The sequence below is a fragment of the Equus przewalskii genome, chromosome 15 (assembly GCF_037783145.1).
Source record: "Equus przewalskii isolate Varuska chromosome 15, EquPr2, whole genome shotgun sequence".
Lineage (NCBI taxonomy): Eukaryota > Metazoa > Chordata > Mammalia > Perissodactyla > Equidae > Equus > Equus przewalskii.
Window position 1 is genome coordinate 26,619,842 of NC_091845.1, and position 27,578 is coordinate 26,647,419.

General features: G+C 43.9%; 1 protein-coding gene across 9 annotated transcripts in view; it reads left to right on the forward strand.

Annotated features, from left to right (window-relative positions):
• Positions 1-13,766, forward strand: part of PRICKLE2 (prickle planar cell polarity protein 2) — a 314,377-nt gene extending 300,611 nt beyond the window's left edge. For 8 of the 9 annotated variants that reach the window (XM_070574773.1, XM_008532506.2, XM_070574777.1 and 5 more), the window contains one exon: positions 5,444-11,513. In XM_070574773.1, the coding sequence (XP_070430874.1) occupies positions 5,444-6,318 (875 nt within the window). In that variant the 3' untranslated portion in view covers positions 6,319-11,513. Of the gene's footprint in view, positions 1-5,443; positions 11,514-13,016; positions 13,143-13,240 lie in introns of those variants that run through there. The other variant, XM_070574778.1, reaches the window with a different exon arrangement.
• Positions 13,767-27,578: the final 13,812 nt, after the last annotated feature.

Here is a 27,578-nt window from a genome sequence, read left to right on the forward strand (position 1 = left end):
TGTTGAATTCATCTGTGTAGAGAAGTAATCCCCAGCTGCACTTCAGAAGCACAAATTATTTTCACAGTGAACATCGCTGTGTGGCTGACCCTGTGTGGGCTTTGTTTCTTGGATTCATTCATTCATGTAATCATACATTCACCAAGTATTTACTTGCTTTTACTGTTGGCTGGGTGTGAAATTCTTGGCGTGTGTGTTCTTTCATTGGGCACTTTTAGGCCTTGCTTACTTTCTTCCAGCATATGGAATACCAGCTCCTGATAGAGGCTAGCACACAGGAAAAGTACATTTTTTAATTAAAAAGGAAAATGTTTACATTGTTCCTCATCAAATCATCACTACAGCTTTTGAATTCAGATAATGTTGATGCGCCCGTTTTACAGATGCATCTCAAGAGGTTCAAAAATTGCCCCAAGTCAGGAAGTGGCTCTCCAGTTCTGCTCCTGGTTGGAGAGGGAGGGAGAGGTTCTCAAGTTGAGGTCTGAGCTGGGATAGTACAGTTCCATCCTGGGGACATGGAAGCTGCTAATTTAAACGGATCTCCAGAGCTGCGATTAATAAAGCAAAACATTTTTTGCAGATTGAGGAGCTAATTATAAGCCTTGCAGTCTTCAACTTTAAAGTTGGAGAAGCCCCGCATGGTGGGCCTTATAATGAAAGACCAGAGACAGTGAGATTGACAGATGTGACCGTGGTATTTCTGTTCCTGATGGTTGGCATCCCACCCATCAGAATTAGTCAGTTGTCCTTTAAGTCATGGTCCACGCCAGGTCAGAGGGTGGTTGCTTTTTCCTAGCTGTGGGCAGTGTGAGGATTCATTCACCTTAATTCCACAAATATTTAGTGAGTACCAACGAGGCAGTATTAGTTCTGGGAGACTGCAGTGGACAGAAGCACAAGACCATTGCTCCCACAGGACATCTGTTCAGCTACAAACTTACATATGAACTTAAGAAAATAAGTCTGGAGACCTTAGAAGTCAAGGCTACAAAGTGACTGGTTGGTGGAGGGACATTTTGCTACTTTGGAAAGAGCAATCAGGGCAGGCATCACTGAAGAGGTGACATTTATGTGAGGGTCTTAAAGATAGAAAGAAGTTAGCAGTGCAAAGGAGAGAGTTTTCCAAAGGGGGCTGGAACAGGCTGGCTGCTGTGTTGTGGAGGAGGAAGAATGTAAGCAGCTGAAGCAGAGCAAACTAGGAGGACCATTTAGCTGATGTTTTTGGAGCGACCAGAGGGCCTTGAGGTCTGCACAAGGACTCTGGATTTTGCCAATAATGAAATTAACCACAGAGCCACCCTGTTTGGAGGCAAGTGCATAATTATGACTCATCTGTGGGCAACATTGGCCATTCTGTTCATGCCCTGCATGCAAGAAGACCCTGGAGAAAAGTCTGAGTTAGTAAGTAAGAAGATAAACATTTCTCCTGTTTAGAGTGAGCAGGTAGCATTTCCAGTCCCACCCACACATCCCCTGGGGAAGAGCTGATGCTTTGGTAAAACCGATCATAGACCCTGGACTTGAGCCACAGGCCCTCCTGTTCCTGCCAGAGCACTTTCTTTTTCGCAGAGGGTGGTTAAGAGTATCCTGAAATTCCCCAGGATGCGGAAGTACAGTAGTGTGAGAGAGCAAGATCACCTCCCAGCAGGACTGAAGCTGCCCGTCTTCATGTTTACCTCCTCGTTGAAATAGGAACTGTTTCCACGCAGAACGTTCTCAGAAATGCCTGACTTGTGGGCTTATAAAGGACAGGTTCAGACCTTGTGTCTGGGAATTTACAGTATTTGCTAGATTATTTATGCTGACCCTAATTCCATCGAGGGCATGAGTAGAAAGCCCGGGAGAGATCCTCGCGCCCGCCTAGATGTAATGCTTTTGTTTCTACACATGATTTTTGAAGATTTTTTTCCTTCCTTACTAGAGTTCCTCTGCTCACACTCCTCATTCATCATCTTAGGTTGCCCTCCTCTCCTCTGCGCCTGCGGATTGGGGAGGCTCTGGAAGTGATTAGGTTGTTGTAAATCAGCTTTTATGATGTGTACGTTGGAGGGCAGTAGCGGAGAGAGCACGGGTTGGAGGACTCAACTCCTTCTGCCCTGCAATTGTTTGTTGTTTTTATTAATTTTTAAAATATGAAATTTAAAAAAATATGACTGGAAAGTATGATGTTTGGCAGAATCGTTTCTCCCTAGGCATATCCAACATTTAAATTTGGCTCTTTAATAAGAACATTGCTTTATTTTTACACCGTTTTATTGAAGTGTAACTTACATAAGGGAAAGCAAATACTAAAACTACACCTCCAGGAACTTTTACATACCTGTATCCTTTTATAACTAGCACCCAGATCTCGAGAGATACCATTTCCAGCACCCTAGGGGTTTCCCTTATGCCCCCTTCCACTCTCCTGACCTGTCACCATAGATAACCTTAGCCTGTTCTTGAACTTCATAGAAATGGAATCATACAGCACATATTCTCTTGTGTCTCTCAGCATTTTCTGTGAGATTCGTCCGTGTTGTTGGGCGTAGTTACTCATTCTCATTTATGTGTAGTATTCCATTATATCATGAGTTCGCAACTGTAGCATTATTAATGTTTGGGGCTGGATGCTTCTTTGTTGTGGGGCTGTCCTGTGCATTGTAGGATGTTTAGCAGCGTCTCTGGCCTCCCTTACTAGATGCTAATAGTATGATGCACATGCACACATACACACACATACCCCCCCCCATAGTTTCCCCTAGAATTGAAAACCATTGCATCATATACATATACTACAATTTTAAGAAACTTTTTTCAATAATAAATAATAATAAAATAATTTCAAACTTACTGAAAAGTTGCGAAAATGGAACAAACAGCATTCATAATGTACTCTTCATGGAGTCTCACCTATTGTCAACATTTTACCCCGTTTGCTTTGTCATTTGCTCTCTCTTATTCACAAATATACACACACACGCGATTTATGTCTGAACCATATGAGAGCAAGTTGCATCCATCTTGTCTATTTATCACCACATACTTCCCTGTATATTTCCCAAGAATAAGGATTTTCTCCAACTTTATCATAATTATCAATTAACTACAGTAAATTTAGTGTAACACTTTTATCTATTGCCCATGTCCCAGTTTTTGTCATTGATCAACAGTTATCTTCTATAGCTGTTATTTTCCCTACAGAGCGGGTTCCAGTCCAGGACCACATATTGTATATAGTTGCCATGTTTCCTTGGTATCTTTCAGTCTAGAACATTCCCTCAGCTTTTCTTTTTTTTGTCTTTTATGATACTGATTTGTTTTTTAAGAATACAGCCCCTTTTTATCTTAATAGAACATTCCTCGTTTTGGGGTTTGTCTAATCTTTCCTCCTGAATGCATTTAAGATACATACTCTTGGCTGGAAGACTGCTAAGCGATGGTGCATCCTTCTTAGAACATCTTATCTAGAGGCACATGATGTCCAGTTGCACCTCATCAGTGATGTTAAGTTTGATCTCCTGGTCAGAGTGTTGTCTGATTCCTCCACTGTATAGTTACTAAATTTTCCCTTACAGCTAATAAGCAATATGTGGGGAAACATTTAACACCACACAAATATCCTGTCCCCCATCAAATTTCACCCCTTAACTTTAGCATACTTTGACCCTTGCATGAACCAATCTTTACCTATGATGGTGACAAAATGATGATCTTCCAAACCCAGCCCTCCTTCTGTATGCACTCATTCTGCTGAATACAAGAGCCCAGTCTTTTCCCCCATTTATTTACTGATGTTTTTGTCTGTTATCAGTATGGACTCATGAATTCCTGTTTTATCCAATGGTTTATGAGTCATTACTGTTTTAAATATTTTAATGCTTAAATTGCTCAGATTTGGCTTGTGGGAGCCCCTTCAAGTTGGGCTCTGTGTTCTTCTGGCAAACTCCCATCATTTTTCATTTCTAACACTTCCTTATTTTTTGGCATCACAAGATGTTCCAGGCTTTTACCTTCCCCTCTCCTGTCCTGGAATCAGTCATTTCTCCAAAGCATCCTAGTTCCTTTTAATGGGGAATGGTAGAAAATACCACAAATTTATTTACCCTTTTTCCTGTTGGTTGACATTTGAGTTGTTTCTAGTTCTGTGCTGCTATAAAGAAAGATTCTCTAAATACCCTTGTACTTTTTTTTGGACCTATAAACTGACTTTTGTTGGGTATATAACCAAGAGTAGTGATGGAAGGTTATAGACTCTCCACTCAGGTTCTCTACCCAACAGTACATAAGTCCACAAACAATGGACACAGATACTCAAATCGGCTTTGTTCATAATTTGTATATATGTATATTAGCTTTAGTAGATATTGTGAAGCATCAGTTTTCCAAAGTGCTCATAACACTGCTTTAGTTTTGTCAGGGGAGGAGAAGTCGCTGGCCTCAGTAGGTGGGGAGGAATAGTCAGTGGCAGGGGGCATAATGGGCCATTGCAACCCAAAGATATGTTGTCTGTGACCAGAAATGGCAAAATTGCTGATCTTTTCAGTGGATGATGAGTGGAAAAGGCTGCGATTTTACCACCTGGTCCATTCTTAGGCTTCTCTTTGGAGAGTGCTGCTTTAAGATGAGCAAAATGGAAGTTACTGAAGTCAAGAATCCCCCACTGTCCTCAAAATGGTTTTCATCTCAGTGATGCCAGCACTTAGGGAATGCAGACCCATTGCTGGGGCACTCGCTGTTAGCATTCGAGTCACTGCTTTGTTTACAAAGTGCCTCCCCAGGGGAAGGAGGATGCCCCAGGGTCCCAATCACAGCATCTGGCTGTTAGGGGCCCATTGAGAACCCTAGAGCAGTCATTTACTAAACAGCCTGAGAGGTAAATATCCTGTATATACCCCGGGAGTCACTTAGGGTCACACATTTGAGATAGGGGGCTTAGGGACAGCAGGCAGAGCAGGAAATTGCTGGAAGCTAACAGAGAAGTGAACTAGCCCAGTAAAATGGGACTAGCTTCTAGGCTCAGTGTTGCTGGGAAATGCTTGGGTATGGCCCAGCCTCTATAGCTTAAAGTTTCCTTACGCAAAATATCTGTCCTCCATACTTACAGGGCCTCATTAGAATCAGAGGTAATTGAAGCACTTGGTAAAGCGAAATTCTAAACAGAGGAAAGGTCACGTGTAAGATACACTGTGGGCTGTTAGTAATTTCAATGAGCCTTTGAAAAAATTAACTAGTAAAATGCATCTCTGTGTATGCATTTAACCAAGTGCCCTCTCTAGGTGGACACTGCCCACTGTGGGGTGGGGAGAGCCCTCCCACACACTTGCTGAGAGAGCCTTTGTGCACACAACTGCACAACCTCATGCAGTGACCCTGGATAAATGACAGTTCAGATGACCAACAGTGACCCCCAATACCACACATTTGTGTTAACCTCCACGGTCCTCTCCTCTCTCTCCCCCAGGCCTCTCTGCCGATTGTGGCGCCAAGCGCCAGGAGCATCTCTCCCGGTTTTCCATGCCTGACCTCAGCAAAGACTCTGGAATGAATGTCTCTGAGAAGCTGAGCAACATGGGCACGCTTAACTCGTCCATGCAGTTCCGGAGCGCAGAGTCAGTTCGCAGCCTGCTCTCTGCCCAGCAGTACCAGGAGATGGAGGGGAACCTCCACCAGCTCGGCAACCCCATTGGGTACAGAGACCTGCAGTCCCACGGAAGGATGCATCAGAGTTTTGATTTTGACGGGGGGATAGCGGGCAGCAAGCTGCCAGGGCAGGAGGGTGTGAGGATCCAGCCCATGAGCGAACGCACGCGGAGAAGAGCTACTTCGCGCGACGACAACCGCCGCTTCCGACCTCACCGGTCCAGGCGTTCCCGACGTTCTCGCTCGGACAACGCCCTTCACCTGGCCAGCGAACGCGAGGCCATGTCTCGGTTAAAAGAAAGGCCCCCACTAAGAGCCAGGGAGGACTATGACCAATTCATGCGCCAGCGGAGCTTCCAGGAGAGCCTTGGCCAGGGGTCCCGGAGGGACCTGTATGGCCAGTGCCCGAGGACTGTGTCGGACTTGGCTTTGCAGAATGCCTTTGGGGAGCGATGGGGACCCTACTTCACCGAGTATGATTGGTGTTCCACCTGCTCCTCCTCCTCTGAGTCTGACAACGAGGGCTATTTCCTAGGAGAACCAATCCCTCAGCCTGCCCGCCTGCGATATGTCACTAGCGACGAGCTGCTACACAAGTACAGCTCTTACGGCCTCCCCAAGTCTTCCACGTTAGGTGGCAGGGGACAGTTGCACAGCAGGAAGAGACAAAAGAGCAAAAACTGTATCATTTCTTAATCTGATTGGGGTCGGGGGATGGGGGAAGATGGGAGCTAAGAATGTAGATTCAGAACACTTGCACTGTTTTAGATGTTAAAGCGCTTTTGGGGGTGGTTACTGGAGAAGAGGGAAATGCTCTCAGTCGATGGAGGCAAGGTTACAGATTGACTCAATAGCTAGTCACAGTTCTTGGCATGTTGAATATTATTTGCACATTTCACTTTGGAAACACGATAGACTCTAGGGCGGCCTGGATGGGTCACCTCCTTGCTGTCAGCCTGTGCTGAGTTACCACTCGCAAGATGGCAAATTGTTTCCCGCTTGCTTATATCCTCTCTGGTTCTCTTACTTTTAGGACCCTTCTTCCAGTAAGTAATTTGTTTATTAGCCAGGACCCAACACTAAGTTATTTACATGTCCATTGTAAATGCTATGTAAATGAGAGTTCTGATAAAATATTTTTGTATTTTGTAATATCAAAGGAATTTCTATATCGTAGGACTCAGTGGAGACTTGCATGCACATCCAGCATTGTCTTTGAGTAGTATTCGAAGGTGGTCCAGGACCACCTTTTTTTTTTTTCTTTTTTCTATACAAATTTGTTACATGTCAGTGAGACCTTTTTCAAAGGAGTTTATTCAATTTGGCTTTTTGTGGCTGAAAAAAAAATTAACTATTATACCCAAAGCATTTTATGCTCCATTCCATCTTCGGGAGCTGTCCTTAAGTCCACTCCTACCCTCAGTAGAATCTATTCTCTACAAAGTGATAGTAACTTTTTTTTAATTGCAAACGTAACTTTGCCAATTAGAGAAACCAACCAGTGTCAGTAAAGTGCTGTGAGAAATGCCATCCCCGCTGGGAACATTGAAGTTGCTTACTATTGATCTATCCCTTGGGGAAAATAAAAGTGACTGTGAGTGGTGCCGTTGTGTGATGTCAGCATGACGTTGTTTTGAATGTGGCATTCTTTTCTGGTGCTCATGTTTCCTGGATTGTATTATCTGCTTTCCTTTACCAAGGCAGACGGAACAGCTGCCTTAGCCTGACAACCGATTGTCCTCGCTGCAAATGAACTTAAGCATAAGGAATTTAGGGGCAGAAAGGTTCTGAGGGGCTCTGGTCGTGATGGTGTGTTCTAGATTGTATGTCACACATGGAGAAGGAACAAGGTCATTTGAAAACAAAGCAGGTCCGGGGTAGAAACTGAAGGAGAATATGAAGGCGAGTCAGAGCAAAGACGAACTTCTGGAAGTGAAGCAGAGGAGAGGTGAAAACCTCCTTGAATTAGCCCCCAGTGCTTGGAGAAAGAATCCAGTTTGACACACTCCGTAACCAGAGTATCTGGGTTACCCAGAAAAGTTGGGCTGCTCAGGAGATTTCAGTGTAATGGTCTTGAAAAACAAATGTTGTTGAAAGGAGGATTTCCATTTGGAACTTTGGGGACTGTTGGTCAGACAGAAAATGGGCTCAAAAGTGAGTTTGCTTAAAGAAGACATTTAACGGTTGTGTTGTTTATAGTGAAATAAAACTTCCTACCTTGCTTCAGTTAAAAATGAAGCGCTTGCTTTTTCTTCCATTCTCCTCCTCCCCCTAATGGATTGTGGCCGTTGAAATAATCCATCGGAGGACCAACCTTTAGTGAGATGTACTGTCGATGTAGTACACGGTGTATCTCAGTGGCCATCTGCCCTGGTGAGGTGAGCGTGGTCTCTTTTCAGTATAGTAGTTAATATTTTCTAGTATTTTTTTATGGAGAGAATGTGAAAAGTAGCGCTTCAGACACCATCCCAAATGGGTCTGGGGAAAGGAAGGCTGTAAAGGACGTGGAAATGGCACTCCATTCAGGATGTATTAAAATAATTTGCTTTTCAGGTATTAATATGACATTTGTCATTGTCACTGATTTTTTAAAAAAGCAATGCAAATGTTGGTTGTGGCTGTTTTCCGCATGCTATCTTCATATCTAAATGCTTCATTAATTATCCAAGCCTCCGGAGAATTAACTCTATTACGTTTGTATAGTAAGTTTGTAAACTGCTTGGCAAACTGATTAAGAAATAATGTGCAACACCATGCTACCAAGGTGGCAGGTTTCTGGTAGAAATCGGGTGAGTCCAATTTGGAGATTTGAGTTCCTTAACTGATGAGAATAAAGGCATTTTGGAAAAAGAAAAGAGAGAAAAAAGTAGATCACTTAACTTTGCAAACAGCTGAAAATAATGTCTGTCCTCTGTGGCCTGGAATCCACTGAGAGAAATTCTCCCAGTAAATGTCGCTTTCTAACTCGGTCCTTTTCAAAGTACCTCTTACATTTCCCCGATGAGGCTTTAGCCACTATCAGCAGAGACAAGGAGGTGGCCTAGAAAGTGCCACATAACTAGTACCCAAAGGGATCAGAGGAATAAGCAATTTCAGATCTAGCTGCCCAGGGACATCCAGCAGCTGAATTGGTCAGAGCTTTTGATATAATAAGATACAAGCCTAAGGGTCGAACTGTCTACAGGCAAGATCACCTCCATCTATTCCACCACTGCAGTTGTCTCCTCCCCAGCCCACATGCAGCCAGGCACCTCACAGAGAATGCCGATGGAGGACAGCTAAATCCTCATGATGATGATGGAACCTCCAAGTGAATGTCCTAGAGAGAGCAGGTATCACTGTATTGGAAGTTCCACCTGTGAGTGACAACTGACATGTAACATCTCAGACTCCCGTTCCCAAAAAGTCAGTGCATTCTTTTCTGAGGCAAGAGTGTAGGGTCCTTACCTGATTTCTCCATCATTTCCGTGAGCTCTTCTTGACCAAATTTCGCCTGTGAGTGGAGCCTGCACTCACCTCTTCTTAGATCATCATTTCATCTTCAGTGGACTATTCTTAGAAAAGTAATCTTTTTCCAGCTTCCTCTCTTCTCTAATGTCTTGGGGTTTGGCTTTTTTTTTTTTTACTTCTACCTCTCCTCTTATGAGACTTGTTGTCTTTTGGTTAAAACCACAGTTTTGGAGTTCAGTTCATTTCTTATTTCTGCTCAATTTAGTGGCAACAGAACCGGCTCTTTCCCAAGAAGGAGAAGTCATTGGCAGTTTCCTGAGTGGCCCTGCCATACATGCCACCCTTGATACTATGAACAGGTTTTTTAGCAAGCTGGTGGCATTGAATGTGGCATTGAGGTACCCTTCCTTCTGTCATGTAGTTCTGAGATCTCTACCAAGCGTGAAGGTGAATGAGGCAAGGGAAACCGAGCTGTGCTTCCTGCTTTTCGTGTGTTTGAGGGGAAAGAATTGCTAGTGTTGGTTGTTTGACACCTTCTTTCCACATTCACCCTCTGTTCTCTAGTCCTTCCTTTCCACCCTCAAGCCAGCCCAGTGAACAAGCAACTTTGTATTTCTAGTTTGGGACCTGAAGGCAGCTCTTTCTCATCCTCTTTTCCCATTCTGTAGAATGTTCCTGCATTGCAACAAGGTTATATTTCCTTCTCCTCCTGCAGCAGCTTTCTGCTTCTTGGGTGCCACTAGCCATTGTTGAGTTCAGGTGGGGCCAACGATGGCATATATGTAGCACATGCTCTGCCATCCCTGCAACCTGGGCAGATGCAACCAGTGTATCACTATATACTTTCCCAAAGAACATGGATGCTGCCTCAGAAATCTTTGGAACGCTCCAACCAGCCCAGACCAGTTGATCAGAACTAATCTTATTTGTCTGATAACAAATCTTATTCATGAACTGATTCTTATTTGTCTTTCCACCCTGGGCTCTTTTGCCATTGGCCCAAAACAGTACACCAGCTATTTAGAAACTATTCTTCATAAATAATTGTGAGACTGCCAATTCCAGTACCCCCATATTGTGGATGCTTAAAGAGGCTGACTTTAGGATAAACAAAGACCAATCTCTGGCCTCCTTTTCCATTCTCATGTTCTTGGCCAATTATAGGCAGCCTTCTGTTCATCCTTTTGCAGAGGTCAGATAAGAGTCCATCTTATTCTTTGTCTAATCCCACCTTCTAACAAGAAAGAACACAAATATTTAAATTCCAAGGATAAGTGCTCTTTGCGTATTTCTGTCTAACAGAAACCAGATGCTGATGCCTAAGGAGGATCTATCTATGACAAAGGAAAGTGGAAAATGGAAGCAGTTATCAGAATATTTCATGCCAGAAGAGTTGCTATTAGCAACTGGTTAGCACCTTCAGGGCTTTGAAATGGGCTGTGCGGACAGCATTCCAGGCACGGGACTCAGCCAAGCCTCCTCTGCAGATTTGAAGGCAGTTTCAGATGCTGCCTTTTGAGGTACATTTCTTAAAGCATAAGAGAAGTGGAAATGAAGAGAGCTTTGCCTTGCCTCCAGTGATTGGTCCCTCTGGGACCTCAGCAGGCACCCAGAGCTTGTTTGTCTGACTGCTGGGAAGCAGCCATCAAGGTTAGGATCAAGAAAGAAGTGGAATCCTTTTCCGTTTTCTCATAGTAGTAGCCCAGTCAACACAAGACTCCCATAAAACAATAGCTCACTGTTGGGAGCTATTCTATTTTATAAGCTTACTTCCTGCTGACAAAACTAGCTTTCACCAAAGGGAATAAAAAGGAGGGGGAAATTCACATAGCATTAGGAAAATGTTTCTGTGTTTAGATATGATGAATCCATAGGATAGGAAAAAATTGTCTTCTTCTATCCTGAGAGTTTCCTGAGACATCCCTTCACCCTACTGGGCATTTGGCCGTTGATGTTCACTAGGTCGCTGACCAAGCTTTTCCAAATTTTTCGTAGAGAGTTACCGGTAAGGTCTGTTCTCAAGCCTATCTAGCTGATTTCCATACTTTTCCATAAAGCATTTTGGTTCGATCATGGACCCCGACTTAACATTGTAAGGCCTTTGAGTCCTCCACTTTCATAGCAAATTAGGACTTTGGCAGTTTTCTCTCTCCTAGACACATTCTTTCCTTACAGGATTGCTTTGTCCATCTCCTGCTTCAATTCCAAGTGCATAAACAAAACCTCAGACGGCCTGAGAAGGTGAGGCAGGCCAGAGTCTGTGTTGTGTGTCGAGTGTCAAGCTATTTGTTAAGAAGGTCTGCAACAGGCCTTGGTGTGGGCTCTGCCAGAGACGGGTGTGAACACTTTGCTTGACATCCGTGCCCTGTAAAATGGATATGATGTTTTACTGATGTCTGTAATACATTTGTAAACTTCCAATAAAATTTGAATAAAAGAAATGTTGCCATTCTTCTCAATCTTCCCTTGCTTTCCAGATTTTTGGAAATCTTTGCTTTTGAGTGTCTCAACAAAGAAGAGAGAGGCTGCACGTGTCAGGGGATAAGATTTACTGTGCAAGATGAACCCGAATGTTTAAATCAGGATTTCTCAACCTCAGCGCTAAAGGCATTTGGGGCCAGTTCATTTGTTGTGGCAGAGGACTATCCTGTGCACTGTAGGATGTCGATTGCTGACCTCTACCCACAAGATGCCAGTGGCACCCCTGCTCCTGAGTTGTGACAACCAAAAATGTCTCCACACTGCACACCCATTAGGATGGCTACTATTAAAAAAACCCCCAGAAAATAACAAGTGTGGGTGAGGATATAGAGAAATTGGAACCCTTGTGCACTGTTGGTGGGAATGTCAAATCGTACATCCTCCATAGAAAACAGTATGGTGGTTTTTCAAAAAATTAAAGATAGAATTACCATATAATCCAAAAATTCCACTTCTGGGTATATACCTGAAAGAATTGGAAACAGAACCTCAAAGAGATATTTGTATACCCATGTTCATAGCAGCATTGTTCACAATAGCTAAAAGGCCAAAGCAACCCAAATGTCCACTGATGGATGATAGATAAGCAAAATGTGGTGTGTACATACAATGGACTACAACTCATCCTTTAAAAGGAAGGAAATTCTGACACGTGCTGCAACAGGAGTAAAACTTGAGAACGTTATGCTAAGTGAAATAAGCCAGTCACAAAAAGACGAAGATTGTTTAATTCTACTTATATGAGATATCTAGAGTAGTCAAATTCAGACGGCTACCACTACAAATTCAGAAAGTAGAAGGGTGGTGGCCAGGGAGTAGAGGGAGAAGAGGATGGGGAGTTGTCTCATGGGGACAGTGTTTAGGTTTTTCAAGATGAAAATTCTGTAGATTGGTTGCACAACAGTGTGAATGTGCTTAACACTGCGGAACTAGACTTAAAAAATGGCAAATTTTATGTTACCTTTATTTTATCACAATAAAAAAATAAATGTCTCCACCCATAGCGGAATGTCCTCTGGAGACAAAATCACCACGGTACGTTGCCTTCTTTGCCTCTCTGTTCCTTGAGGATGCTTGAAACTGACTCCTACCGAGGCCACACAGTTAATTTTCAGTTATTAGCGGGAATTGGAACCAGCAGATGACCCCAAAATATTTGTATTTGCTTCTAAGCAAATCATAAGTGGGTTGTCTGGTGAGTTATATCCACAGCTGTGTTCTGGTTAGGATGGTATTAATATTGTCTAGGAGCCAGGACCAAAGCAGCTTATAAATTAGATTTTCCCATGTGTGATCCATAACATTTGGGGGTTGCTGGATACTGCAATAGCATTTATTCCTTCAACAAATATTTATTGAGCGCCTGCTCTGTGCCAGGCACTGTTCTACGTGCTTGGAAGACAGCAATGTACAAAACAAAACTCCCTACCCTCAAGGAGCTTACAAATTTGACTTTCCACTAGGTGAGCAATCTGGAACAGCAAATAATCTCACCCACCCTAACCATGAGGACTTGGGAGTTGCAAACGAGAGTTATTTCATTCTAAGACCTGCTGAAAGCCTTTGGATGCAGACTAGTGTTGGAAAAGGTAATTACTGTGCCAGTCCTCGCAGAGCCTTCTTGGGACCATGACCTTCAGGCAGCCATGGTTTTACTATATGACCCCCCCATCTTCTTCCTCCTCAGCCAAAATGATGGAGTCAGGAACAGCGCCTTACCAGAAATCGATAAGCAATCTAACACAACATGGTAAGCTGGACCAATCAGATTCCCTCTCTCAAGAATATAAACTAAGAAATTGCAAGAGAATGAAGCAGTTGGCAGCAGTGGCTGAAGCTAAAAGGATTTATAGGAAGAGCTGGCAGGAGGTGAAGTTAGTCCCATGAGCATTAAGGTAAGATGAAGGATGAGGAAGCAGAAGTCATGGGTAAGTAGAAGCTCGGGCTGAGAGCTGTTCCAAGAACAAGGATGGACGTGAGCACAGACAGTCTGAAGCGACCCAGAGGAGCTGGTCCCCAGGACTTCCTCACCTCCAAACAGATGCCAGTTCCTGCCCTGGAGGTACTTTTCCAGGATTACTGTACAATTTTGGTCCTTACACACCCCCTCCCCATTGTCCTTTTGTATTGTTACATTTCAATACATAAACTCTAGTCTGCGCTGAAATGTTCCTTACAACCCGAATTCAAATGTATAAAAGATGAATTCTGAATGCCAGCTGCCACCCCTTTTATTTTGCCGCACTTCCCCTTAGCAAATTAATCCCATCTCAACCACTTGCTAGTTGTATCATCTTGGGAAATGTCCATGTCTTCTCTGAGCCTCAGTTTTTGTCTATCAAATAGAATATTGGAGTTGTTGGGTGGATTACTAGAATAATGCATGTAACATTCTTAGCAATATATCTGCCACTGTAAGAATTCAAAACACATTAGCTGTTGCTATTGTTCTTCTCATTCTTATTCTTATTATCCCACACAAAGAGAAAGGGTGGCAGGAACTAGATACCATTGGTATCTGGTCTAAGAGTGTTCATTGTCTTTTCTTTTTAATGTAAGCCTTAAGTAGGATTTAGAGACAGACATCCAGGGAAGGCCTGATTCTTTACTATGTATAAGAAATGCCTGCAGAGCTTATCACACAACGCAAATCTCCTGGTCCTACCCACAGAGGTTCTGCTTCAGTGGATCTGGAGTAGAACTCCAGAATCGGCTTTCTAAAAGGCCCTCGTTGTCATTCTGACCCAGCTGGCTTGAGGAACACATTTCAAGAAATTCTGCCTTAGCATTTGTTTGTTTTCTTCCCAGTATCTGGGAAAAACAAAACAGACGAAGACCGTGTTTCCCAGTCGCACTCACTTCCAGAGAATCTGATTACAAGCCCATTGGTCAGGATGGAGGCATCAGAGCCTGGGGTTTACAATCCAGTTTTGGAGGATCTGAGGTGTATTCACTTCTTCCCAAGAATGACAGTCTTCAAAAAAAGAACTGTAGTTTGGCTGACTTTAATTTTCCTGAGAGATATGTATCACTACTGCATTGAAGAAGAGGATGAGCTTATTGTGAAATACAGTCTAACAGTTAGGTTTGGATCTGAGGATTGCTACTCTTGGGTTGTAGCCAAGATGGCTTTCACGCATCAAAATTACCTAGATAGATTATTTAAAATCCAGAGTGCCTGGCCCCATCCCTAGAAAGTCTGATTCAGCAGGTCTCCAGCAGGACCAGGAAAACAGCATTTTTCATGAGCATTCAGGGATCAGAGACCACCCTTGGGAACAATTGCTCTGAGCCTGTCGCACCATGGGAAATCCTTCATCTTCTGTGAGTCCTTCTGTGCTAAATGCAGTCCAGCTTGTGTTCTAGAGCTTCAGTCTGGAAGGGTCTGCTTCTCAAATGTTCATCTACACATGTGTAGAGTAGACGCTGGTTTACTTTTGGCCTAGAATGAGAAACATCCGTCCCTTTGGAAAACCCATGCAGGCATAATTTCTAAGTACAGCTAATTTTGTCTGTAAGAGATGTCAGAATAAGAACCCAAGAAGGAAAGCTTATCAGAAGATGCGGTAGGTAAATAATCAAAGACAAACACAGGCTGAAGTTTAGGGGGAAACGGTTAAGCCATTAAATGACGCAATCATACTCAGCAGGCGAGGAGACAATTTAAGGGCTTTCTTCTCAAAATACTGGCAAATACTTGTTTTCCCTCTAGGTTGGCTGATTCTAGAGATAAAACAGATCATCATGGTTGATGGCAGGCTTTGTACCATGAACACACAACAAGTTAGCAAACAGATGAGACCAAGGGTACCAGAAAGTAAACCCAATAACTTGAGGAATTTGGGCCATAAAAGGCAACTGTCTTAGGCCAAGTCCTTTGGATTTTAAGTAGTCGAAACTTACTTCAAACTAACTTGAGCAAAAAGGAAAAAACAAGAGAGAGAGAATTTATTTGAAGGATACTATGTAGCTTGCAAGAACCTAAGGGCAGCTCCCATCGTGAGGGCCTGGAACTGGGAAGGGGAAAGCCACCAAGAGCTCAGAAGGATTCTATCCCAATTTGTTACTCTCTGCCTCCCTTCAGTCAGCCCTCTCCCTTTGTAGAACTGCTTTTGCAGCTTTGGGGAGCTCATGGATCTATGTAGCTCTCTACAGCTCCTGAATCGCCCCGCATTTAACCCCTTACTCTCAGCAAAGAAACTCTGATGCGCCCAACTTGGGTCAGGTACTCATTCCTGGTCCAATCAACTGTCGAAAGAAAGGGAGTGACTCCTGGTGCTAGCATGCTGGCAGAGTGCTGCTGCCTGCAGGTGAGGAAATAGTTATCAGATACAGAAAGTCATAGGCTGGGCAGACACCCCAAAATGTATCTCCTCTAAGAGATAGCCTCGTAACATCCCAAAGAGAAGAACCAGGACTGTTATCTATTGGATGTATTTCGAAACAGTCATTTGCACTCTGCTTAATAAATTGGAGCTTCTATCTCAAGGGAAAGTTTCTACAGTCCCCCAAACCCTACAACTCCAGTTGGCCCAGTCTCAGCCAAGTATTGCATTCAAAGAAATACAATTCAGGAACCAGAAAATATTATAAATCTATACTCATTATTTCAAATCTGTACTATCTCTCAAGGAAATGCCAAAGGAGATAAATTTTTTTTAAAAGATTGGCACCTGAGCTAACATCTGTTGCCAATCTTTTTTTTTATTATTTTATTTTTTCCTTCTTCTTCTCCCCAAAGCCCACTCCCCACCCCAGTACATAGTTGTATATTGTAGTTGTAGGTCCTTCTGGTTGTGCTGTGTGGGATGCCACCTCAGCATGGCTTGATGAGTGGTGCCACGTCCACGCCCAGGATCCGAACCGGTGAAACCCTGGGCCACTGAAGCGGAGCTCACAAACTTAACCACTCAGCCATGGGGCTGGCCCCAATAAGCTCTTAATGCATAGCAAATGTCTTAAAACTCTCTCTCTCTCCGTTACTGCCCCTCCCACTATCCTGCACATGGATGCCAGTTTTCCCCCCAAATTCTCTTTCCTACTGTCAGCTTCCACCCCCAAACACACCCCATGCACAGACCTTTTCTGACCCACTTTCCCTTCTCCCTTACCTGCCCTTTATTTCATAAATCAAATTAGCCACTCTGTGGTGTTTAGTTTTTACTTCTGCTTCACCCAGTATCCAGACCCTCTCTGTACTGTGATGTTTCTGACGCTGGATGAATCTTTTTCTCCCAAGCTACAGCGATCACAAAGGTGTTTTCCTGTGACTTTGTACCTGTGTGAATTTCATCCAGCTGGTGGCCTCATGCCAGGTAAGAGAATGGCAAAGTTGTCATATCTGTTCTCACAGTCAAAGCCCATAACTAGGAAACCTTTGTAGTAGACAAGGTCTCAGGCCTGGCGCCTTCTCTCTGTGTTCAGCTAATTTTGTCTCAGAGAGACGTCCAGACATGAGCACACAAGCCACAGCCGCTGGAAAGCACTGCATGATGAGCATATGACAGATAAATGGCATGAAAGTCCAACCAAGTTGATCTATTAATCATCATGGTCTCTCCCTTGCACATAGACCTCGTGCTTGCTGCTCTCTCCACTTAAAACACTCACACTCCTATCTATTCTGTTCCACCTGTTCTTCACCTGACGCCTTCTCATTCTTCAGTTCTCAGCTTAGACACGCTTCGTCCAGGAGGAAAAGTCTGCTCCCATCAAGTTGGAAATCGGTACCTCTGCCTTGGGCTCCCATGGGACTCTGCTTGTCCCCATCACTGTCTTGTAATTGTGAGTTTACTCTTCACCCTCATGACAACCTGTACTCCCTGAGGGCTGGGATCCTGGCTGTCTTTTCAGCACTGTTCCTCTGGGGCCTAACACATGGGAGCAGCTCAAAAGATATTTTGAAGGAATGTCAAAAGGAAGATTCCTGAAAATCCCGGTTCAGTAAATTAAAAAGGCAAAGGGAGAGCATGGGCTTAGCCATTTACACCTCTGAGTATTTGGGTTCCCTGCCCTGCTCCAGCCTTCCTTCCAGGGTGAAGGCTTTTTCCTCTGCGTGATGAGTTGCTGTGAGGCAAAATTTCGCTCAAAGCTCCCTGTTAGCGGCTGTGGCTGTGATCAGGTTTGCATTACTGAATTCCCCCCAAATTGGTATTTTAAAACTCCAGCTAAGCATAGTGTTTTCCAAATTCAGGGAGTAATATATTGTGCCCTTGGACTTGGACTCTGTAATGAAGCTAGCAACACTTCAAGTACTGTCAACTATAAATGTAAAACTGAAGTCAAGAGTTCGTGCCACTGAATTATAATCAGATGGTTTATGATATAATGAAAGAACCACCTCTAGGAAGTGAAGGTTTAAGAATAATCAAATCCATATCGATCTGGCAAATGCTGCCCAGGAATAAACTTATATTAGCAAATGGAATAAATTATCATATTTCAACATACTTCTTTCATGGGTCTAGTGCTAATTACACTACTGTTGTTTATTGGAAAATGTGCCTGAGCAAGCCAGGACAGAATCAGGGCACACTTAGTAGGTAATAGAAATCTGCAGCTGAATTAGAAATAAATGAGATGGTTCAACACTTAATGAAAGCCCCAGAGGTGGAAGGAACACAAAGAAGTTGGAGCTTTCTATCCAGTGAATCTAGCAAAAACACATATTATTCTAAAATTTTAGATAGAATCAATTATGTTTATTGTAAACAGGAGCCCAATGGACAAAGGTTTGCAAAGGCATACATTCAGAAGGTTGGTAATGCTGCAAAATGCCACAAAATTTTTAGAGATATTAAAACCAATCTATTTGTTCTACAGTCTAGAGTTTTCTCTCATCTCTTTTTACCGGGGTGGAAAAAACAGACCTTACCACCTGGAAATATGCAGGGTAAGATGAAGTTTTCCTGGCCTATAAAAGAGATCAAAGAACTGTCTATCAACATACACCGCAGTCAATAGTGAAATCCTCTGACCTAGAAAGAGGAGGAACCAACTAAATTCCTTTCATTTCAAAATTATTCCCAGAAAAAGAGCCCAGGAAAGAAATTGGCCCATTTATTTGCAAAATCTACCCTCTAAATCCTCAACTATTTCAAAGTTGTTTCTCAATTCTGCAGAATGATGATTCAGGGGTAGTTTGTGTAAGAATGGGTGTGGCTGAGGCATTTAATGCTCCTGAATATCCCTGTGTTTCCTCCCACTTCCCAGCCCCCTTGCAGTTGGGCGGGGTCATGTGACTAGTGCTGGCCAAAGAACTGACAAGAAAGAAGGCGTCACCTCCAGACTAAGGCAGCGAACAGCCCCTAGGCATGTGCCTACAGTCTCTCATCCCAAGCCAAGTGACCTGGATGGCAAAGGTTGAGATGCTGAGTCATTGGATGGGAGCAGACCAGATCCCTGAGTCACTATGTGGAAGAAGCCATCCACAACAAGCTTTGTTTAAAAAGAAAATACACTGTTATTGTATTAAACTGTAGAGATTTCAGGGTTAATGTGTTGCTATGGCATAACCCGGCCTGTTATGACTAATACATGGGGGCCAATCTAAAATGACCTCTCCAGGTTCTTTCTAGCTTAGATGTTCTAGTCATGTGAGTCATTTGATGGCCATGAGAAGTTCTGAAGGCCAGAAGAGCCATTCTTTTGGATATAGTTTCTTTGTTTGTTGGCTTAGTTGGTTTAATTGGTTGCTTGCTTTGATTTGGTGAGATTGTTTAGTTAGTTAAAGCCTCCAACCATCATGATGATGTTCTTGGAGAAGTACATTCTACAACACTTCAAGCTCCAAGCAGACACGCACCTATTTTGCTCACCATCGTATTCACACATGCTAAGCTCAGTCAGAGTAGTTTCCCAATAAATATTTGTTGAACAAAGGAATAAAAGAACTCGTTAAATAATTAAAATGAACCATGCTGAGATTATCTAGGTTGCATGGACGCCTCTGCCCTCTGCCATCCCAAGTGCTGCCCTTGAAAGAATGGAGAAGATTTCCCCCTCCATACAACAGCAGAGGCCGTGCAAGGAAACCCCCGAGCTGAATTCATTGCACAGCCTACTCATGCCTCAGATGCTTATTGAGCATCTACTGCATCCATTATTCTAGAGTTGGGGATAAAACAACAAATAAGTCAGACAAATTTCCTGTTCTCGTGGAGCTCAGCTTGCTTCTCTCACTACTTTTTTTTTTAAGCCAAAATTTGGCCTACAAAAAGAAAATTTCTAATTATCTGGTTATCAGAGTTATCTAGCATAAAAAGGAAGGCATGGCAGAAGGTCCACATAACCCCCAAGATGTTAACTCCACAAACCCCACTTCCCCGGAGCCCTTGAGTACGTATCAGTCTACCTTGCTTCTCCATGCGCTTCTGCTTTGCCTTGGAGATTGCCGCCTCCTTATTTCTTATTTGAACTGCACAGATGACCCTTCCCCCTCCCTTGCCCAACCTCATTCTTAAGAAAAGCTGTTGCCTCCTTTGAGCTCCTTTCCATCTACTCGTGGGTCAGTTTCCTGCAGTTTTTTCTTTTCGGTGGTTTTGAAGATGGCTTTCTAGCCTGCTCTGTGTTAACCATCCCCAACCAGGGTCTCAGAACTGACTGTTTTCAAGAGTCGCTGCATCTCCAGAGAAATGTTCCCAACAGTCCTAACTGAAGTCTGCACCGAACTGGCCAAACGACTCAAGAAAAAAGTTTGCTTCCTCCATCTGGTCCTCAGAGTATGGAGATCACACAGAGTAGCATCTAAGCAGCGCTCAGCGCTCAGGAGGGCAGCAACTCAGATGCTCAGCAGTTAATTAGCTCTCTTCTACCAGTGCTTTCCACCCCCTTACCCCGCCGCACACAGGGTCACCAAACAGCTGCCAATACAGAGCTGACCACCCTCAAGGAGCTGGGATAGGGGAAATTCTCCAGCATCCAGTCCTGCCTTTGTGCTTCCTGCAGCCTCTCGACTGCTCGGCCAGTATTCTGAGTAGACCCAACCTCATCCATGAGATCATGTCACCCAGAAACACAAGTTCCCCTGAAAGGAGTCTTCGGACATCATTACGGCAGCCCTTCTCCTCCCCGTCTCAGCAACTTGTCCTGCAAAGTGATGCATACCGTCCTGTGAATGAATCCTTTTTTTTTTTAAAGACCGAGGCCAAGAGCTCAGCGCAATAACCCAGGGCACGCCAAGCAGAGCACAAACATGGTTTCAACCTCGGATGCTGACAGTGGAAACAAAATCCTTAGAGTGGGCAGCAAAGTGCTCTGCAGAGAACAAGCCATGGAAGAAGCTGGAAGGGACTAGGACCCCAAAGAGCAGGAACAGGGGAGGGCACCATGTCTTCGTTTGCTCCCTTAGAGGGGGCTTGGCTGCTGTCTACCCCCCAGCCTCGACCATTGACTCATGAAGGATATCAAGGAGTTCTTCTTTCTGTCAGCTGGGCCATCCAGGTAAATAACAGGCCTAATAATGAAAGAAATCACATCCAAAATGCCAGCAGAGCACTGGAGAAGGAGTCTTTGTACTGCCTTCACCAAGACCAGAGTGTGGCTCCCTTGCAGAACCTGGTGAACCTGGATTTCAGCCATGAATATGAGTCAGCTGGACCTACAGGGAAGGAGAAGGGAGAGAGAGGGCACAGCCTCCTCCAGATCCCAACACCAATGGTTCAAGTTTGACATCTGGATATCTCCCTGCATCCTCTGACTGGGTCTTTGTCACAATGATGACAGCATCAGGGGAAAAGCCCATCTCTAGATTGGGCCAAGTATATTCTTTAATCTTCTCAAATGGTTGTCTGAATGAGCAAACTTCTAGGTAGTAGACATTATTAATTTTTGCGTGGGCCATCTTCAATGGAGTGAAATTAAGTGCATATTTTGTGCATGCTTACCGAGTCCCTTTTACTATTTCTGTTGGTTACGTGATTATTGTCCTTTCACTCCCTTCTCTGAGACTACACCATGCAAAGGAAACGTTGGTTGTAAATAGATCTTCTCTCCTTTGTGTCTATCATCTTCCATCACAGAGGACAGTAGTTTAGCAGTTAAGTGGCCAGAGATAACACCTGCATGATAAACAATCTGACCCAGGGCTTGCCCACTCTACACTAGAAGAATGTTAATAACACTCCCACACGTACCTGCATGTGTGAAGAGCTGTTTTTTTTCAGGGGTCGTATATATCCAGCAAAGCAGATAGATTTGGTGAATTGTAATATGTCCACCAAAGATATTTTTTATTTAAGGGCTTGTTATAGGAAAGTTGTATACAAATACCACTTGTCTACTATTTCTTAGAAACAAACTTGTTGCTAAAATGAGACACACATGACGAGAAGAACAGGTATGTATCAGCAACAACTGCTACAAATCTTAGGTGTTGCAGGTGAATTTCAAAGAAGTAAGGGTGCTGTGATATGAAAGAGGGCATTCTCCATTCAGCCCCAAAGAGCATCCTAAGAGTGTTTGTTATTAAAATTTTATATTTCTAGGGCCTAGCAGAGGACTTGACCCAGAGTATGTGCTCAATAAAACATTCTTCCCCGAAACTTCATTAAGAACCTCCTATGTGCAGCCATTGTCCTTGGTACCAGACATACTCAAAAGGATATAGCTTCTGACCTTGAGTAGTAGACAAAGGCTTCCCAAAGGAACTATTTGAGTTTGATTTTGCAGGATGTATAGGAGTTTGGCAGGTGAAGATGGAGTGGAAAGGCAGAGGAAACCACCAAGGCAGAGCTCAGCAACAGGAACAGTGTGAAGTATTGGGAATGTCATGACTTTAGTGTGGCTATGATCCCAGGTGCCGGGAGACAGATGGGATGGGCAGCAAAGGTCTTGGCTGCCATGCAAAAGAGTTTGAGCTTCAGTTTCTGGGCCATAAGGAGCCTCTAAGTTTCTTAATAGGGACATGAAGTGATTCCATTTGCTTTGTAGAAAGTTTACTCTGGCAGCAGTATGCAGGCTAATTTTGGAGTGGAAGGAAAATTGAGAGACTGTTGCATCAATCCAAGCAAGGGAAGCTGAGATTCTGAACTGCCCCATTTGACCAGAATGGTGAACATCAGAAGGGAAGAATTGGGATGAAAAGCTGGAAAGCTTGGTGAGAAGAGGCAGTATGATGAGGCCATTAAAGATGGGCAACAGGAAGATCAATCTGGAACCAACCAGAAAGTAAAGAATTTTACTGGTATTCAGATGCTTCATTCAGTAGCTGTGGCCTTCTGGCGATTTGAGATCCTTTAAAAGGGAACTATGCACAGATTCAGGCTGCTCAGATTTATATCTTGGCTCTGCCCCTTACCAACTGTGTGCCCTTGGGCATGTTTGCTGCTTCGTCTATTCCCCAGATGGAAAAATACAACACGTGAGAGGCAAAGAGAAGTTCGCATTTACTAAGAGGTGAGTGGGTACGAATGAAGCCCAAGTAGGCTGAGCCAAGGAAAGAGATGCAAAGGGTCAGCTTGGTTGACTCTGGTTACTTCTCCTTTCTGTCCTCACTCCTATCGAGCTCCTTCATTTTCAGGTGAAATGTATCACCTGGCTTCCGAGCCTGGGAGCTGGCTCTGCCGGGGAAGTATAGGAGATGTTGAGGGAGAAACACCGCATTGTTTCCTCTTATTCTCTTCCGACAAGGACAATCTAGGAAAGGATGAGGACCAAGTAATCAAGCCTTTGGACCTGAGCCATGCGGCATCGCATCTGTGAGCCCCAGGGAGATTCAAAGTTGGCCAGTGCTGGGGGCCAGTCCATATTTATACCATTTCCAGATGGCACCTTTTGATTGATACTTGGCAAGTACTTGAGAAAGTTTCCTTTCCTTTCTTAAAAGCTATTTTTGTTTCCAACACTGTAGTATCTAATGCCTACGAATGTCTTTTAATAATTATACTTGTAACGAGGATAGCATGGATCAGATTGAATTCGTGTTTAGTTTGGGACCTGTTAGAGTGTTGGAGCTTTTGGGAATTGTCTGCCTGGGCCATGGGGGTATATCTTGAGGTATACCTCATCCTTGAGAGTGAAGCTGGGGTGGTGCTTCCCCTGAAGGGAATGGAATTGCCCATTGCCAAAGGACTTGGGCACAAATTACTTTTGGGGGAAGAGAGGACTTCCTTCACAGTCAGGATGGGGGTGAGTTGGATCAAAATTCTGAGGGACAGAGAGGTCCCAAGAGTGGATGTGCTGTCTGGCCATGTCAGGCCTGTGGTCACGCATGGCCTTGGGGGCACCATTTTCAGGGAAAAGAATGTGAATGGTGCCCCCTGGAGTTATGCCACAAGATGGCCCTGCACCATACAGATACAAGGAGCTGGCTCAGTAGAAGAACTTGGGACAGGTTTTGGCTGTGCATAAGCTAAGAGGGCTTGTAGCCCCTTCTGGGGTGACATCATAGAGAAGAGACCCATTTCCCCCACTGCTGTGGTCAGAGGGGGAAATGTGCATTGGAGACAACAGCAGCAGTGGCCCCTGGGATACAAGGTGAGCTGGTAGCGAGCTCTTGCTCTGGGGCACAGGTGGCAGGTTTCCAAGGCAATGAGTGTTTGAGGCAGTAATTGTGTCGTCTTTCAGCCTCACGGGTCAGGTATCACCTGTGAGCAACCGGGGATTTGGGTGTGATTAATTAATATGCTTGTTGGACATCTCGGGTGAAGGAGGGAGATGGGCTCATCTGAGAAGTCAGGGCAAGGAATCCTTGTACTTTGGAGCATCAGTATGAGGTGATAACATTTGTACAGCAGGCTGGGGAATTGACATCCCAGTTACATGTGGTTCTGTTGGCTTGTTGCCTACAGAGGGGAAAAGAGTGATCAAATGGTTGTGGATTTTAGGTTTGCTTATCTTAAAAAAAAAAAAAAAAACTGGTGAGTTTTATGAAGATGTTGGATTCTAGTATGTTGGACATCGTAGTGGGTTGAATTTTGACCCCAAAAAATATACGTCCAAGTCTTAGCCCCCAGTACCTGTGAATGTGACCTTAATAGAGGGTCTTTGCAGATGTAATTAAGTTAAGGATCTCCAAATGAGATCATCCGAGATTTAGGGCAGGCCCTAAATCCAATGCCTGGTGTTTTTATCAGAGGAGAGAGAGACACACACAGAGGGAAGGCCATGTGAAGATGAGGCAGAAATTGGAATAAGGTGGCCACAAGCCAAGGAACACCAGGCGCCACCAAAAGCTGGAAGAGGCAAGGAAGGATTCTCCTTTAGAGATTTTGGAGGGAATGTGGCTCTGCCAACCCTGGTTTTGGACGTCTGGCCTCCATAACTGTGAGAGAAAAACTTTGCTGTTTTAAGCCATGGGGTTTGTGGTAACTTGTTACAACAGCCCTAGGAAACTAATGGAAGCATATTCGTTGTTGCTGGTATAAAGTGAAAACTGAGTCATAATTTCAAGCCCCTTTCTCTAACGGGAGATTCTAAAAACCTGGTGGAGAGCGTGTGACTGATCCATCAAGTGTTCTAAGACAGCAATTCTTAACCTTGAGCACACATCAGAATCACCTGGAAGCCTCCTTAAAGCAGATGGCTTAAAACAGATGGCCCGACCCCCGGAGTTTCTGATCCAGCAGGTCCAGGTTGGGACCTAAGAAGGTGAATTTTTGACAAGTTTCCAGGTGATGATGACGCTTCTAGTTTGGTACCATACTTTGAAAACCACTGAGCTAAAGTTTGCAGCCCCCCAGGTGAATGGGTGCTTCTAACTTCAGAAACTAGTGGAAATTTTGGGAGAAGAATCCCACTTGTGATAAATGAATGATGGAAGAAATAAAATTTATTTTTTATTGGCTGTGGTATACAGGGGTCAAAGTTACAAGTCATAGAAGCAGAAACTATTCTCTTATGAGCAGCATTGCCTCCTCTTCCAATCGACCTCCTGCCATTTTCCTCCGAGTGTAGACAAGTCTGTGGATTGATCTGGTGCTTTGTGAGCCGCCATTGTGAGTCTCTGGGAAGATTATGGACCCATGCGGTAGTCACAAAGTTGGTTAGGACTGCAGGATCCTTTCTTGTTACATAAGACCCCTCTTGTATACCACTTCACTCCTCTCAGCCCAACCTCTTACAGTACCTGCTGCTCCACCATTGAGGCTGACACAGGCATCAAACAGCTTCGTGTAGATGCATGCTGACAATGCCTCCCCTTGGGTCTTGGCCTTGGGCCAGTTGCCTCTTGCTTCTTGCCCCAAGTCTTCTCTGACTCCTTGTACACTCAGTTCAACATGGGTAATGCAAAAATTTAATGCTCATGAGGCCATTCTTGAGAATAGCATAATATCTTCAAGGTTCATCCATGTTGTAGCATCTATCACAACTGTATTCCTTTTTATGGCTGAGTAATATTCCATTGTGTGGATATACCACATTATGTTGATCCATTCGTCTGTTGATGGAGATTTGGGTTTTTTCCACCTTTTGGCTTTTGTGGATAATGCTACTGTGAACACAGGTGGACAAATGTACAGTCAAGTCACTGCTTTCACTACATACCCTCTGCACCTTTGGGGATATACCTAGAAGTATAATTCCTGGATCGTATGGTAATTCTATGTTTAACTGTTAGGGACCACCACATAGTTTTCCACAGCAGCTGTACCATTTTACATTCTAACCAGCAACACACAAGGGTTCCAGTAGCTTCACATCCTCGCGAAAATTCGTTCATTTCCATTTTTTTAATAACAACCATCCTAATGGCGTAACACATATAATGTGTGTGAGGTGATATCTTATTGTTGGTTTGATTTGCCTACTGACTAAGTAGGGAGCTTGAATCAATACACATTCCTGAGCTCGACCTCTGGAGATTTGGGTGGGCTCTGGGGTTGGGACCACAGGTCCGGTACAGCCTCCCAGCCAACATAGAAATCTGTTTTTATAATTCCCCAAAATGTTAATCCAGTCTCCACACGCCTCTAATAATATGAAACTTGCTGCTTTCAGGGGAAGCCCCTTCCACTTGTACACAGTTTTAGTTATTTATCTCCTAATCAGAATTTGTATAATTTATAGCCATTGACATAGTGCATGGCACAGCATGTTTCCTCCACCTCAAGTACACCATTCTTCACCTCTTCTTACCTGGCTCCTTCACGCTGTATCTCTTTCTCCTGGAACCTTCCTCCTACCATCCCTAACCCCAGGCTGTATCTGGCGAACCCGCTCTGTGCTCTTACAGCATTTTATCTTCCTCTATCATAGTGTTTCCATGTGTGGTAATTTCCTGTTTACTTGTCTGTCTCTACTACTACACTATGAGTTCCTTAAAAGCTCACAGCTGTCTGCGACACAGTTCACTGATGTCTCCCCACTGCCCAGTGCGTGGGGTAGGCACTTAACAAATGGAGCGTTTGTTGAAAAACGTAAGCTCTTCGCTAAATGCACAAGAAAACATTCTGGGTATTCTTCAGCATGTGATGAGTTAGACTTGTTAACATTAGGAGCTCCTGAACCAGCAGGCAAGAAAGAGGATTTACTAAAACATGGAGAGTCTTCAGATCAGGTGATGGGACCCTAACCAATGAGAAATATCATCTGAAGCACAGAGAGCTGGCGAGGCTGCCGAAATCCTCTCTCCCTACTCCTTTCTCTCAAACAGACTTCTTGCAAGCACATACAATATTTGATCAACCTGGACTTTCTCGGAGCTAAGAAAAATAAAGCACCTTAGGGTGTGTTTAAACAACCACCGAGTTATATTCTTACTTGTGATTTTGACCTACAGCATTGGAAAAAAGTAATTTTGTCCCAATTAGAATAGGTCTTTTCAACTGCTGACACATGTTTATAGAGCATCTGGATATAATCTGATTAGCATCTGGTGTCAGGCTGTAGATACTATCTGCTGAGGTCTCCCACGGAGAAGCAAAGGCATAACCTTGCTCTCATTTGGACCATCCTGGTGTTGACATCTGCTGTGGGGTCAAGGCATCTGGGTCTCCCATCCTCCAACACTTTGCCAAAGTTCATCTGGACAAAGAGGGTCATCCTAGATTCTCAAGATCCCACTTTAATTGGAGCAGAGTACCAAT